Source organism: Canis lupus, chromosome 25, assembly GCF_048164855.1.
Source record: "Canis lupus baileyi chromosome 25, mCanLup2.hap1, whole genome shotgun sequence".
NCBI classification, from domain to species: Eukaryota; Metazoa; Chordata; class Mammalia; order Carnivora; family Canidae; genus Canis; species Canis lupus.
Window position 1 is genome coordinate 42,417,848 of NC_132862.1, and position 15,328 is coordinate 42,433,175.

A 15,328-nucleotide genomic window follows, 5' to 3' on the forward strand; every position below is an offset into this window, starting at 1 on the left:
AGTTGAGAACAGGGCAGGATCAGGAATCCTTGCTGAAAAGTAAGTAAGGGCTATACAAGTAGGTTAGAAACCAACAGACATTAGTAATTTTATTATTATGGATTTTAATGCTTATTGCTTTTCACAGATAGGACCCTTTTACAGTTTACAGAACACTTCCACATCCATTATCTCATTGGGGCCTTACAGTTATATAAATGAGGTTGAGCAGATTTCATTTCAGCTGTTACAGATGAGAAAACTGAAGCCAGTGTTAGGACCAGGATTCAACCCTGGCTCCACATGAATTATCTCTTCCCCATGTTGGTGTGAAGGAGCAAAATTCTCTTTGTGAACTTCTGGCTAGGTCTACCCTGTTGCTGGGGTGGGGGTGTCTGCAGCTATAGGTTCAAGCATTTTCAGCTGGCTGAAGACAGAACAGTGCTGCTTGTGGACACAGTAAGAGGGTTAGTAGTGTTCCCAAGACCCCTCACCCCAGATTCTGATCAGCACTACCCCTCTTCTTTGGCTTCACAGGTGAACACAAGCAAAACACAGCTTGTGGGCGATTTACTGTTCCAGAGCTTTGGCTTCCTGAAGAGCTCTCAGTCCTTTCTAAGGGCAGCTGCCATCAACTTCATAGGTAAGATGCTTCCTTCTAGCAACCCCCCGCCCTTCTCTTCAGCAGAGGAGCCCTCCTTGACCTTCTGCAAGGGCTAAGCCAGAACCATGGTACCATGAGGCGGGTCACCTCCTTCCCTAGCTCTAACCTGTTTAGAGAGGTTGTCCTGAGACCAGCCTTAAAGTCTGTGTTAGAAAGGCCAGAGGAGGAAGCGAAGGCTATGTGCCTCTGCCGCACTCAGTGTGGGTCCACCCACACTGTCTGCACTCTGCTTTGTGGAAAAGAGAACCATATACATTTGAGAGGGTGAAAGCTATGGATTTTCAAAAATATTTTTGTTTTAAACTAGAATAGTAGCACAGTATATATTAATGTTAGAAAACCTAAAAAATTCTGATTGGCAAAAAGAGGAAAAGAAATAATGCCAGAAATTCTACCATTTGGCTTTAACCACTGCTAACATTCTAGAATTTTTCCCTGAGAATTTACGACACACACATACACACACAGTCATTTTAAAAACCATGAAGTTTGGTATACTGTTGTTTTCTCTTGCTGTATCACAAATACATGCCATTATGTGCCTTTCAGCATTGCTTTTAATCCACTTATGGGTAGACTTATGGAACTATTTAACCCTTGCTTTTGAATATTGAGACTGTTATTTATTTTTTTAAAAGTAAGCCACTTCATCTTTTGCTTTTATTAGCAGGCATGTAGTCGTTAAATCTCTACATGCCATCATGATTATTTTAAGATAAATTTCTTAATAAGTAGAATTGCTAGGCCCAAAGAGTATGCAAAATTTAAAGGATTTTGGTGTTCAAACTGCCCTCTAAAAAAGTTTGAATCATGGGTCACCTGGGTGTCAGAGTCAGATGAGCATCCAACTCTTGATTTTGGTTCAGGTCTGATTTCAGGGTTGTGAGATTGAGCTCCACATTGGGCTCCCCGCTCAGCATGAAGTCTGCTTATGTTTCTCTCTCCTTCTGCCCCTCTCCCTTGCATGCTCTCTCTTTCTGAAATAAATAAAATAAATCTTAAAAAAAGGTTTGAGAGACACCTGGGTGGCTCAGTGGCTGAGCATCTGCCTTTGGCTCGGGTCATGGTCCCAGGTTCTGGGATGGAGTCCTGCACTGGGTTGCCTGCAGGGAGCCTACTTCTCCCTCTGCCTCTCTCTATGTCGCTCATGAATAAATAAATAAAATCTTAAAAAAAAAAAAAGTTTGAATTGTTTTCCATTGTTACTAGTACTACATGCAAGTATCCATTTTGCAGATATTTGCCAACCCTGTGTAATATTTTAAAAATCATTACCAATTTGATAACAAAGAGTAGTTTTTGTTGTTCTGATTAATATTTTTTTATCAGAAGTGAGATTAAATATTTTTTCCTATGTTTATTGGCAATGCATATTTTAGTTTTGCAAATTAATTGCCTCAAGCCCTTTGTCCATTTTTCTCTTGGTATGGGAACCCCATGGAGTTTGACACCCTGGGTTCATGCCCTACCTGTCACCTGCCAACAACATTTTTCTGGGTCACAGCTGCTCCAAGGGTTGTTCTTTCACCAGAACACTGACACATAGTCTACAAGGCATCTCATGGAAACACTTACTGCTAGAACTGGTTTACAAGCTTCCTTGTTTGCTACAGAGGGGGTAATGGTGGCCCAAAAGTTCAGGAATTCTAGAGTGACTTTGAATCTGTCCTATCTTCAGCATTAACAGTTAAGAAGCTAAACATGAGTCAAATACATGAGGATGACGTGGAGCTATTACAGAATGGTGAGTCTGCGCCTTGTACCTGAGTTCTGGGCATGGGGCATGGGGCAAGAGAGAAAGGAGGAGCAGGGGATTCCTTAAGAACATGTTTTGTTACTTCAAATAAAGCATATTTTTACTATTATAAGTGTTATAATATAAAATATTATATATATATATAATACACATAAAAGTAGAAAATAGAGCACCTGCCTTGATCAGTAGGAGGAAGGTGTGACCTTTTGATCTTTGGGTCATGAGTTTGGGTGTAGAGATCACTTTAGAAATGTTCTAGTAAGTCAGCATTTATCATGTGTGGTCAACTGCTAGCACTAATGGTGTTCAAGGGAGACACACCCTGTCCCCTGAAGAATTTGGAGTTTTGTCTTCTTTTTTATTGTAGTAAAATATTTTAAAATGAATTTGTATTTACAGAAGAAATACATGAATATATTCTGTTTGCAAAAAAATAGAAATATTACTGATAAGGATAAAGTTTTAGTTTTTATGGTAAAGTTCTATTCACCCCCAAGTCTGGCTTCTCTCCTCACTTCCCCTATTTGCTATGTAGTCATGTATTCTTTTGTTGTGTACACATAGAATATATATGTTATATATGATAAATTATTATATACCATAGATATTTAGATATAGATATAGATATATACAGTTTCTACAACTTGCTTTTTTCCCCACTTAGTATATTGGTACATACAGATCTGCAGAAAGCTTATAACACTTGGTAGATTATTATTTAAATCACTTCCAATTTTTTGCTACCATGATGCTACCATGAACATTCTTATATACATCTCCTTGTATAGAGGTGTAAGTGTTTCTTTAGGCTAGTTACCAGAAAGTAGACTTTTTAGAAAAAAATAAAATTAAATTAAATTTAATTAATGTGTATTGTATTATTATTTTTAGAGGTAGACTTTAGTGATTCATCAGTTGCTCATGACATCATTGTGCCCTCCTTGATGCCCATCACCCAGTTACCCCATCCTCCCACCAGAAGGACCCTCCAGGACCCTCAGTTTGTTCCCTAGAGTTAAGAATCTCTTATGATTTTCTTTCCTCTCTGTTTTCCTTTTTATTTTTCCTTCCCTTCCCCTATATTCATTTGTTTTATTTCTTAAATTCCACAGGTGGTGAAATCATATATTTGTCCAGAAAGTAGACTTTACTCTGCATGTTGAGCTTAACAGGGTTTAAAATAAAACAGTATTTTCACCTTCCTTCCAGTGTTGATGTGAATTCCAATCGCCACCCCTCCCACTTTACAGGCTTTTGTTGGCGAATATTTTAGTCTTCTTTTTTTTACCCAGCATTTAGATACTATTATTGTTGCTTTATACACTATAGATTATGTGCAGTGTTATACGCTCTGCATTGCTTTTTGTATCTCTGACCATCCTTCATTTTTCTTCATCCTGAAGTACACTTTCTAGAAGTTTCTTTAGTGCTAGTATCTTAATGTTATGTTCTCTTGGTTTTTGTTTGTCTGTAATGACTTTTTCTTACTAGTAGCTTTACTAGTGACACAATTATTATTACTTTTTTAAGATTATATATATATTTTTAGAGTAATCTGAATACCCAACCTAGGACTCAAACTCACAACCCTGAGATCGAGAGTCACATGCTCTCCGAACTGAGCCAGCCAGGGGTTCCTACTAGTGATACAATTCTAGACCAAAATTCTCTTTCTCGGCACTTTGGATACCATACTATTGTCTTCTGGTTTTCTTTGTTGCTAAAAAAAAAAAAAAAAAAAAAAAAGCCTGCTGTCCTTCTAATTTTTGTTCCTTTGCCAGTAACCTAGCCCTTTTCTCTGGCAGTTTTAAGATTTTTCTTTTCCTTTTTAGCATTCTTTAAAAGCTAGAAAATAGTATAATAACCCCCTGCCCTCCTACCCTCCAGCATGGTTACTTTGTTTTCTCTATTTCTCTCCCTGTACCCCTCCCTGCCACATTATTCTGAACGAAACCTCCGACTTTGTAGGATTCATTTGTAAATATTTTTTACATGATATTCTTTTTAATATTAAAACATTCAGGGGTGCCTGACTGGCTCAGTCAGTAGAGCATGCCTTCTACAATCTCGGGATTGTGAGTTCGAGCCCCACGTTAGAGGCGAGATTACTTTCAAAAAAATAAAACTTAAAAAAATTTAAATTTTAATTTATTAAGGGGATCCCTGGGTGGCTCAGCAGTTTAGCACCTGCCTTTGGCCCAGGGCGCAATCCTGGAGGCCCAGGATCGAGTCCTGAATCGGGCTCCTGGCATGGAGCCTGCTTCTCCCTCTGCCTGTGTCTCTGCCTCTCTCTCTCTCATAAATAAATAAATAAATAAATAAATAAATAGATAAATAAATAAATAAATAAATCTTTAAAAAAATACATTTTAATTTATTAAAACATGTCTCAATAATAGATGTGTTTTGAAGTAGAATGCATATTATTCATGAATTTTTAAGATAAAAGAGATTCTAAGGATTTGTAGACTATATGGGACTTGAGGTAACTCATCCAGATTCCTGAAGTTGCCCATTTATTTTCTTCTGCCTCTGAAGTTAGGGTTACTTTAGAGAAGCATTTTCTCATCCTGGTCTATAATCCTCTAATTTCGTAGGCTGAGTCATTTGTCCAAGATCACAGAAGCGAATTACTAGATCTAAAGCTAGACTTTCCACTTCAGGGACTTTGCACTAACTCATGCTCACTCCATGGTCCTTTAATTTTACCAAAGTCATGAGAAAGAGGGAATGGGAATCAAGGGTGTGCAAAAGAAGAGCTGATATTGCCAATATATATCAGAAGATAAATTTTACCTCATCCTCAAAACCCTTTGGTCCCTAAACTAGCCAAACAGCCACATCTATGTTTGCTATAGGAGGTACTTCTGCTCTTGCTCTCAAGTAAATGAGTTTCTTAATTATTGAAAACCTACTGTATACCAGCTATTCTTCTAAGAAGCACTGGGATACTGCAGCAAACAAAACTGATGTGTCTTCCCCACCCCATGCAGCACTCCTCCCAGTGGGGAAGGGGAGGGGCACTAGCAAGTGCATATATGTGAATAGGCACCATGGAGAAAGTGAGGCAAGGCCAGGGGTCAGAGGATCACAGTGCAGAGGAGAGGCACCTCTCTGAGAAGGGGAACTGGAGCAGAGACCCAGAGGCAGTGAGGGTGTGAACCATCTGACTGAGGGAAGAGCACTTGGCACGTTCAAGGAAGAAGTCAATGTGGTTGGCATGGGGCAAGCAAAAGGAAGAGCAGGAGATAAGTTCAGAGAATCACAGTGGAGCCAGAATCATGCTTGGCTTTTCCACCATGGTGAAGATTTAAGATGTTGCTGTGGGTGGTAGGGGTACTTCATGAAACACAGTTCATAACTCCTCTAAGGGGGAGGTGGGCTTGCAATAGGTGGTGCGTGTGTGATTCATTCCAGTGCCGAATAGAAATGACATTTGAATGATTTGTTTTTCACTATCTTCCATGCCACAGTTTGCTTCCTTTGATACAGAGACCAAATGGAGAGAATGTTGGTTTTTGTAGTCTTGCCCTGGATGCCGGTCCTTTTGTGTATAAGAGTGGCCACGTGGGCAGCCTGGGTGGTTCAGCAGTTTAGTGCCGACTTCAGCCCAGGGCGTGATCCTGGAGACCTGGGATCGAGTCCTGCGTTGGGCTCCCTGCATGGAGCCTGCTTCTCCTTCCTGTGTCTCTGCCTTTCTTTCTCTGTGTCTCTCTCATGAATAAATAAATAAAATCTTAAAGATAAAGAAGAAGAGTGGCCATTATGTCAGAAAGACCTGGCATGAGGGCCACAGCTTTGCTTTTAAAGTTCTGGACCTTCACATGTTTGTCCTCAGGGACTTGCCTTCTGGTTGGAGACCCCTTCCTTTCCTGGCACCTGCTACAAGCTAATATGCTGGATATGCTGCCTTTGAAGGAATGGTGGCTTCATATTTCAGAGGAAATGCCCAGCAGACAACTAGAGATAGACAAATTTTTGTTTCCTTTATGATTTATTACAGCTTTTTGTCTTGAGAAGAAAAAGTGGTGAAGTAAATGACTTTTAAGGGTCCTTTCTTCCAAGTCAGTGTGTAATGAACATGGTCTCCAGTGTCAGCCGGCCAGGTCTGCAATACTAGCTGTCTCCATAATGAGCCATGTGAACTTGGGCAAGTCACTGCTGCTGGGCTTCAGTTTCTTCATCTGTATCATGAGGATATTGTTTAAGTATCTGATACAAATGCATGTAAAGTGGGGTGCTCTGCTTGCCACAGAGGTGTCCCACAGAAGCTTTGCATTGAGTTGATGCAGGCTTCTGGGTGAAGATGGGGCAAGGTGCCCAAAGTGACAGGTAGGGAATGTGCTTAGTGCTCTGGTCAAGGAAGAATGAATTTGTTAGCTGCTGTGGAGAGTAGCCGGGCTCTCTCCTGCTCTCCAGTGACTAGCTGGCAGCATCTGTCCTCTTAGGGCTCTAACCCTGGCTTCTGACCTTGACATTTTGTGCCTTTGTTGTCTTCTTGTTTTTTACAACTGAAATCTCTACTGGGTAGTAGACCCCTCCTCCTGGCGACTGGAGTATTTTAGGGAAAGTATTCTAGAATGAAATAGACTCCTCAGTATACCAAAGAATTCACCTTGCCTTCCTCATCCCATCCACCCTCCAAGAAAGATTGCCTAGGATTGCCTAGACAGGAGGAAATTTTTCTCAAAGAAAGTCATTCTAGTTACATTTTACACCCATATCCAGTGCCGTACAAGCCTTGTGGTCAAGAAACGGTTCTTCTCTGGATTTACACGTGTTGTGTGGCTGATGCCCATGTCTTTGTTCTGTTCCAAGCAAGTATAAATGAAATCAACACGAAGCTATAGACTTTGGTGGGCCTGAAGGCCCTTTTGAGGCAAGATTCTTCCTGTTTATCTTTTGGATGCTAAGCAATTTTCTGTCTCCATCCTTCTGTTCCCACCTGAATCTAAGCCCCAGCTGGATGGTTTTAACAACCCCCACACCTGCTGTTTCTCTACACCTCTCTACACAGAGGCCAGATTCTCTTTGAAATGTGTACACTGAATCATGTCACCCCTGGCTTAAAACCCTTCACTAGCTTTCTGCGGTTCCCTTACCCTTGGGACAAAGGAACACAGGCCCTGACTGAGTTGGCTTCAGACTATTTCTTTACCCTAAGCTTAGAGTACCTCACCCCTCACTAGAAGCTGTAGCCACACTGGTTACTTTCTACACTGTGAAGAGGTACCCTCTCCCTGACCTTTGGGAATGCTTCTGCCCCTGCTATGTGGCTTCCTACATGTTAGCTCACATGTCACCTTCTCCGACAGGCATTCTCTGACTGGCCTATCTAGAGATCCTTTCCAGTTACTCACCACCATAATCTGCTAAATTTCCTTTGTTGTACTTTATGTTTACTTGTTTGCTTTGTCTTTCCTCTCCTAGAATGTTAAGTTCTTGAGGGTGGGGAATATATCTTGTTCACCACTGCATCCCAGCACCTAGCATAGTGGCTGGGGACAGTTAGTGCCTGATAATCACTGCTGAATGAATTAATGATTATTGTTTATAACAGTGAAAAATCGCAAACAACCTAATTATTCACTAATAAAGAGCTCATCAAAGACATTATGATAGAGTCACATGATTAGATATTATACTGTACAGAGGAAAATTTTATGGGAAGAAAAAACTGAATCTTATTTTTGTAAAAAAAAAAAAAAAAAAAAAAAAGTGTCCATATTCAGTATTAAAAAAATACTGCAGGTGAGCCTGGCTGGCTCAGTCAGTAGAGCATGAGACTTTTGATCCTCGGGGTTGTGAGTCTGAGCCCCACATTGGGCATAGAGATTACTTAAAAATGTATATACTGGTATGAAATTTCGATTGGTATAAAAATATTAATAATATTATTTCAGGAGGATAAGTTATTTTTCTTTGTTTCCTGTTAAAAGAATTATTTCCATGTAAACATTTTTCTAGAGTAAAACAAGTATTTTATAGTGACAACGATTATTCTAAATGAAGTTATATAATAATAATCTGGTATGTGAGGTAGAGAATAATGGGGTTTGGGTAGATGGTCCTTGGAGATCAAGAGTCTGAGTTGACCTCCTTTCTGGTTTCAGCTATTGGAAATCTGAGGAATGATCCTGTGGAGTCTATCCAGTCTTTGGTCAATACTACTCTGAAAAAAATTGATGAATATATTAACTTCAGGTCTATCTCTACTTCCAGGATGAGCCAGATAAGCAATAACATCCTCAAAGTCACTGGCATAAAAAACCCAGAAAGAAAGAAACGACTGTTTAGGAGTGTCAAACGAGAAAGAGATGATGATAATCAGAAAATCTGGAGGTGGCTTCAAAGCCCTCTAAATTCATTGCGCAACCGGTACAGTGGTAGGGTGAAAGATATTCCACACAAATCAGGCAATTCAGATAAATAGTCAACAGGGTCACAGGTCCCGACATCTGAAAGTCCACCTACAGAAGCTGGGCCTGCTGCCAAATAAGTTGCTTCTAATTACTCTGGAACTAAAGCCTTTTCCATTTGTTTTTCCAGATGTCAGTACTTTGCTTCCCAGTAGCTCTCCTACCTTAGTCCAACCAGATGGGCTACTTTGGATTAAACTCAAGGAGGCGGTTTTGATCTTATCAGACTCAGTATGTTTCTTGTCCTTTATCTCCCTACAGGATTATTGGCTATCAGCATATTCATTGTCAATAAAGCTTATTTTCTCATTCTAAGACAAGATGACTTTCATCTCAGTTTTTGGGGATTGGGAATAAACCTGAGTGACAGGGCCAGCTCTGAAGTATCTCCTTCAGGTAAAGTTTCAAATGATAAGAGGGAGGGTAGCAGAACCGCATGGCACCTAGTTTCCAACCTTTTTTTCTCTCACTTCCACACATGTTGGATGAAATTCTCAGGCCTGATACACTACAGCACATTCAGATTTCAGGCTGGAGCAGAAGAAGGTGGGTGTAAACAATGGGTGGCAATAACTCCAGCCCAATCTGTCTCACTTAAAGTGCATTGGATTGTGATGGAGTGACATTCTTGTTGGGATAACTTTGAGTCTATTCTAATTTTTTAAAAAGATTTATTTATATATTTAATAGAGAAAGTGACAGAGTGAGTGCAGGAGGAGAGGCAGAGGAGAAGGAGAGAGAATCCTGAAGCAGACTCCCCTTGCAGAGTCAGACTCAGGGTTCCATCCTATGACCCAACATGACCTGACATCATGACCCAAGCTGAAATCAAGAGTCAGATGCTCAATTAACAGAGCCACTCAGGCACTCTGAGGGCAATAATTTTTTTTTTCAAAGGCCTTGACATTTAGGTTATTGGAACTCAGTTCTGAGAAGTTTGAAAGATGTAGAAAGCGGGGCACCTGAGTGGCTCAGCCTATTAAGCATGCCCAACACTTGATCTTAGCCCAGGTCTTAGATCTCAAAGTCATGAGTTCAGGCCCTACTTAAAAACAAAAAACATTAGGTCAAAACAAAAAATTTGGAAAAACCAAAGAACTAGTTCCCACTTTGGTCAAATTGATTAATTTGACCTCGTTGAAGTTAACCACGATCAGAATGGTTTTGACTATTCCTAATTTTTTGACCTTTGAGATAAAATCCTTCTAAAACTGTCTGCCTCATATTTAAAAATGAGAATATTTAAACTTATTTTACAGGCTTTATGGAGTGAAGTGAGATAGCCATGTACTTGGTATAGAAATAATTGTTTAATAAATGGCTGTCATTATTACCAGGGTATGATGGTTACTTTTACACGGCAATGTAAATAGTACCCACATATTTGGTTAAACGTTATTCTGGATGTTCCTATGAAGATTTTTTTTTTAAAGATTTTATTTACTTATTCATGAGAGATACAGAGAGAGAGAGGCAGAGACACAGGCAGAGGGAGAAGCAGGCTCCACACAGGGAGCCCCATGTGGGACTCGATCCCAGGACTCCAGGATCACGCCATGGGCAGAGAAGGCAGCCGCTTAACCGCTGAGCCACCCAGGCGGCCCTCATTGCAGTTTTCATTTGCATTTTTCTAGTGATAGTGAGGCAAGTGATGTTGAACATCTTTCCATGTGCTTGTTGGCCCTTTGGGCCATATGAATATCTTTGTTCGAAGAAATGTCTTCAGATGCATTTTTTAATTGGGCTGTTTTTGTGGTTACTATTGTTGGGTTGTAGGAGATCTGTACATATTCTAAATGTTATCCCTTTATCAGATATAGGATTTGCCAGTATTTTCTCCCATTCTATAGGTGGCTTTTTTACTCCGTTGATCGTGTCTTTTGATATACAGAAGTTTTAAAGTTTATTGTTGTCCAATTTATCCATCTTTACTTTTGCTGCCTGTGGTTTTGGAATCCTATCCAAGAAATCATTGCCAAAACCAAATCCCCAAAACTATTCTTCTAATAGTTTTATGCTTTTAGTTTTTACATTTAAATCCATTTTAGGTTAATTTTTTTTTTTCTAAGTAGGCTCCACATCCATCATGGAGCCCAACATGGGGCTTAAACTCATGACCCTGAGATCAAGACCTGAGCTGAGATCAAGAGTTGGTCACTCAACTGACTGAACCACCCAGGTGCCCCAGGTTAATTTTTATATATGGTGTAAGGTAGGGTCCAACTTCATTTTTTGCATTTCACTGCCTCCCCTCTCCTCCTTTTAAACTGCTCACACCGGGGATCCCTGGGTGGCGCAGCGGTTTGGCGCCTGCCTTTGGCCCAGGGCGCGATCCTGGAGACCCGGGATCGAATCCCACGTCCGGCTCCCGGTGCATGGAGCCTGCTTCTCCCTCTACCTATGTCTCTGCCTCTCTCTCTCTCTGTGACTATCATAAATAAATAAAAATTAAAAAAAAAAAAACTGCTCACACCTTCAGAAAGTTTATCACTTACAGTGGCTTTAGTTCTTTTACCAAGAGATGATCAAATCCATATACCCAGCTTCTACCTCTTTCCTGAATGCTAATCCTCCATTTTCAAACACCACTGAATACCTCATGGAAACACTGGGGATGGGGGGGCATACTATAAATTCAGTCTAACAAATGAGATAGACCTATTTTTTTTTTAAAGATTTTATTTATTTGATAGAGAAAGAGAGCATGAGTGAGGGGAGGAGCAGAAGGAGAGGGAGAAGGAGACTCCCTGCTGAGCAGGGAGCCCACACAGGGCTCCATCCCAGGACCTTGAGATCATGCCCTAAACCAAAGGCAGACGCTTAACCCACTGAGCCACCAGGCAGCCCTGAGATTGACCTATTATATGAGGAAACAGAATGTATCCCATGCCCACTAAAGTGTGGCTTAATGAGGAAAAGCTATATACTGAGATACACACTGGACATAGTTATCAAAGATACTGGGGCTCAGAGAAATATTACTAGTTTGCATCTTGCACCATTCCAGGGCTCTAGAGGCAAATGTAGTCTTGGGGATGGAGGCAATCTGCCTTCTGGAGATTCTTTCTCTCTTTCAGAGAAAGAGGCTATCTTTTTTATTTTTTTGAATTTCACAGATTTAATGGTCAACCAAAGAAGCCAGACAAAATGTGTACATGTGGTATGCTGCCTTTTATATGATGGTCAAGAAAAGGTGACACTAAACTATGGCAGTAGAAGTCAGATATTATTATTTGACCTGGGAGAGAGCACAAGAGAATCTTCTGGAGTGGTGGTAATAATTTCTATTATGATAGCTTCCCCTATATATACATATGTAAAAATCACTGAACTATAAATTAGAGATTTGTGCTCTTTAGTCTGTATTATGAGGCTATCTTTTTAAAAATTGCCTCCACACCTAGCCTGGAGTCCAAACAGGGCTTGAACTCACAACCTTGAGATCAAGACCTGAGCTAATCAAGAATTAAACACTTAACGGACTGAGCCACCCAGGTGCCTCTGGGGGTTCTCTTAAATGATAGGTACATATCATGGAGCTTTCCCAGTGCCTAGGTAATACATTTCACTCAAATGCTTATGTTTTCCTTGTTCTGATTCTATGCTTACCAAGTAATCCTCCAATTCACATTGGCTTTCCAAATAGCAAGAGATAAATTATTCTATTCACTGGAAATGGCTCCTTTATAAATGAATTGATTGGCAGGGCTGCAAATTTAGTGATCATGCATTTGTAGTCTGGTATTGAGTTTACTAAGGTAATTCAGCTTCTCTACTGATGCTCAGTTGGTATTTATTGAATGGATGACTGTCATGGCCAGTCTATACCCTGGAAAAATGATGCTTTTGAGAGGCCCTAGTCCTGCTTATAGCAAGTAACAAAGTGTATCCAGTCAAACCATATAACTTCAAATATCTCAAAGATAGAATATTCCTATCTCCCTTCAAAATGCATTATACTTCCTGACCTTATTTCTGTTCTTCTGATTGCCAAAGGCCTAAATCTCAAAATCTGATTCCCAGGTAGGACCCAGGTTTATTTATTATTATATTTTATTTATTGTTCAATTTATATCACAGCTATTTCTAAAGGCGATCTAAGGAAACTTATAATAAAAGTATAGTAATGCTAAAACCAGGGACGCCTGCGTGGCTCAGCAGTTAAGTGCCTACCTTCGGCCCAGGGTGTGATCCCGGAGTCCCAGGATCGAGTCCCACATTGGGCTCCCTGCATGGAGCCTGCTTCTCTCTCTACTTGTGTCTCTGCCTCTCTCTCTCTCTGCGTCTCTCATGAATAAATAAAGTCTTAAAAAAAAAAAAAAGGAATGCTAAAACCAAACTATATAATAAAAGCATAAGAATGCTAAAACCAAACTCAATTAATAATAGTACTTGCTAACCTTTGTTGAGCTTTCATAATATGGCATGCCAGGAGCTAAGACCTCAATGTACCAAGATGATCTCATTTGTCTCACAAGAATCCTGTAAGATTGGTCCTGCGATTATCTCCATTTTATAACTGAGAAAACTGAGGCCCAGAGGTTTTAAACAGTTGACCAAGGAAGGTCACCAAGGTTGTTAATAGTGGAGTAGGGATCTGAACCCAGATGGTCTGACTTTACTAGAGCATGTACTTAAAATTATCAAGAAGTAATGAAAACAATAATTAAAAAAAAAATATCAAAAAACACTGGCCAATGAAGGGCACGTGGGTGGCTCAGTCAAGCATCTGACTCTTGGTTTCAGCTTGGGTCTTGATCTGATGGGTCATGAGATCGAGGCTGCCTGCTGGCAGGCTTGGCACTCAGCAGGAAGTCTGATTGAGATTCTCTCTCCCTCTTCCTCTGTTGCTCCTCCACACGTGCGTGTGAGCATGCGCACTCTCTCAAATAAATAAATCTTAAAAAAAAAAACCCTGGGTAATGAAAAACTAAAACAACATATATTTAGTTTTGAGATTATTAGCAGCAGAGGCAAAGAAGAATATATAATGGGGCTAAGTAGCTCTTGATGTGGAGAACAAAGGCAAAAGGAATTTGGGTAAAATTAAATTTCTTTCTAAACTGCATCCCACTGATAAATCCTTGAGACAGGCAGAATAATACATTCCTCCAGGAACTCCCAATTTACCTGTTAAAGCCTTGCTAGAGGAAAAAAACCACCTTAGCTTGACAATAGCTAGGCTTCCAGGATCCTTTAAAGTCTTCTTTAACATATGAAAATTCTTTTGGAGACTTCCTTGGTCTCTACCCACCCACCCCTCAATTTAGAAGTATCAAATCCATTGCTCTTCACAATCCCAGTGCAGGTCCTTCTGCACAGAGGTCCCGACCCGGTACTTAAATAAAACCTTTTTTTTGCGCCGAAAATGTCTCAAGAGTTCTTTCATGACCGTTTGCTCCTGGACCCTGACATCAAATCGCATTAGCTCTCACTGTTGAGTTATAGAAAGCACATTTGTACATGACCAGAAAGTTTTTTCTCCCTGGCCTTGAGCTTTATGAGGAGTTTGTTAAGGTCTTTTGGGTTAATTCAATGAATGGCATCGCCTGAGTCTCTTTAATAAGACTTGCAGGGGTGGTCCACACATGCCTAACAGTCCTGATTTTATCCTTGGGACAAAGCCCAGGGTCTACTATTAGAAGTGTCAATCTTACATAAGATCCATTGCGGGGGAGGGGATAGATAGAGGGTCACTTGCCGGTTTATAGCCTAGTAGTAACTGTTTCATCCTCTCCAATTCCTATTGCTCCCACTCTTGAAGTCCACATCCCTAGGGCATGGTCAGGTTGATTGCATAACCTGGCTTGTTTGCTTGCTTCTGGTCTCTCTTCTCTATTTATTTATTTTTAAGGATTTTTTAAAAATTTATTCATAGAGAGAGAGAGAGACAGAGACACAGACAGAGGGAGAAGCAGGCTCCATGCAGGGAGCCTGATGGATCCCTGGTCTCCAGGATCATACCCCAGGCTGCAGGCAGCGCCAAACCGCTGCGCCACTGGGGCTGCCCCTGGTCTCTCTTCTCTAAAACACTCTGAGAAAGAGAAACTGAAGGACTTCATCATAAAAATCTGCTTTTTACTTCTTCTGCTTCTATCCTTGCTAGGACCTGCACCCCCACTTTATACATGCCTCCTAGTGCAAATAATGTAGAGCCTCCCTTTGTAAGGGACAAGGAGTTAATGATTTTTCTTTCTTTTTTTTTTTTAAGATTTATTTATTTATTTATTCAGAGAGAGAGACAGAGAGGCAGAGAGAGACACAGGCAGAGGGAGAAGCAGGCGCCATGCGGGGAGCCCCATGTGGGACTCGATCCTGGGTCTCCAGGATCACACCCCGGGCTGCAGGCAGCACTAAACCGCTGTGCCACCGGGGCTGCCCGAGTTAATGATTTCTTTAGAATAATTAACAATTAAGGAAGGACCAGGTGTGCATGACTGGAAGAAGCCACCCTATGTGTGTTCCAGACCTTAGAGGCTAGATGTCTTGACACCAAGACCCCCTGGCTCC

General features: G+C 40.7%; 1 protein-coding gene and 1 long non-coding RNA gene across 7 annotated transcripts in view; one reads left to right on the forward strand and one right to left on the reverse strand.

Annotated features, from left to right (window-relative positions):
* Nucleotides 1–9,456, forward strand: part of LOC140617673 (maestro heat-like repeat-containing protein family member 1) — a 72,134-nt gene extending 62,678 nt beyond the window's left edge. The window contains exons 40-42 of one of the 3 annotated variants that reach the window (XM_072799455.1): nucleotides 517–622; nucleotides 2,322–2,387; nucleotides 9,080–9,456. In XM_072799455.1, coding sequence (XP_072655556.1) covers nucleotides 517–622; nucleotides 2,322–2,387; nucleotides 9,080–9,441 — 534 coding nt within the window. In that variant the 3' untranslated portion in view covers nucleotides 9,442–9,456. Of the gene's footprint in view, nucleotides 1–516; nucleotides 623–2,321; nucleotides 2,388–3,511; nucleotides 3,602–8,512; nucleotides 9,041–9,079 lie in introns of those variants that run through there. The other 2 variants (XM_072799456.1, XM_072799457.1) reach the window with 2 other exon arrangements.
* The window catches only part of LOC140617677 (uncharacterized), a 50,753-nt gene that overhangs the window by 32,263 nt on the left and 3,162 nt on the right, over nucleotides 1–15,328 (reverse strand). The window lies entirely within an intron of this gene.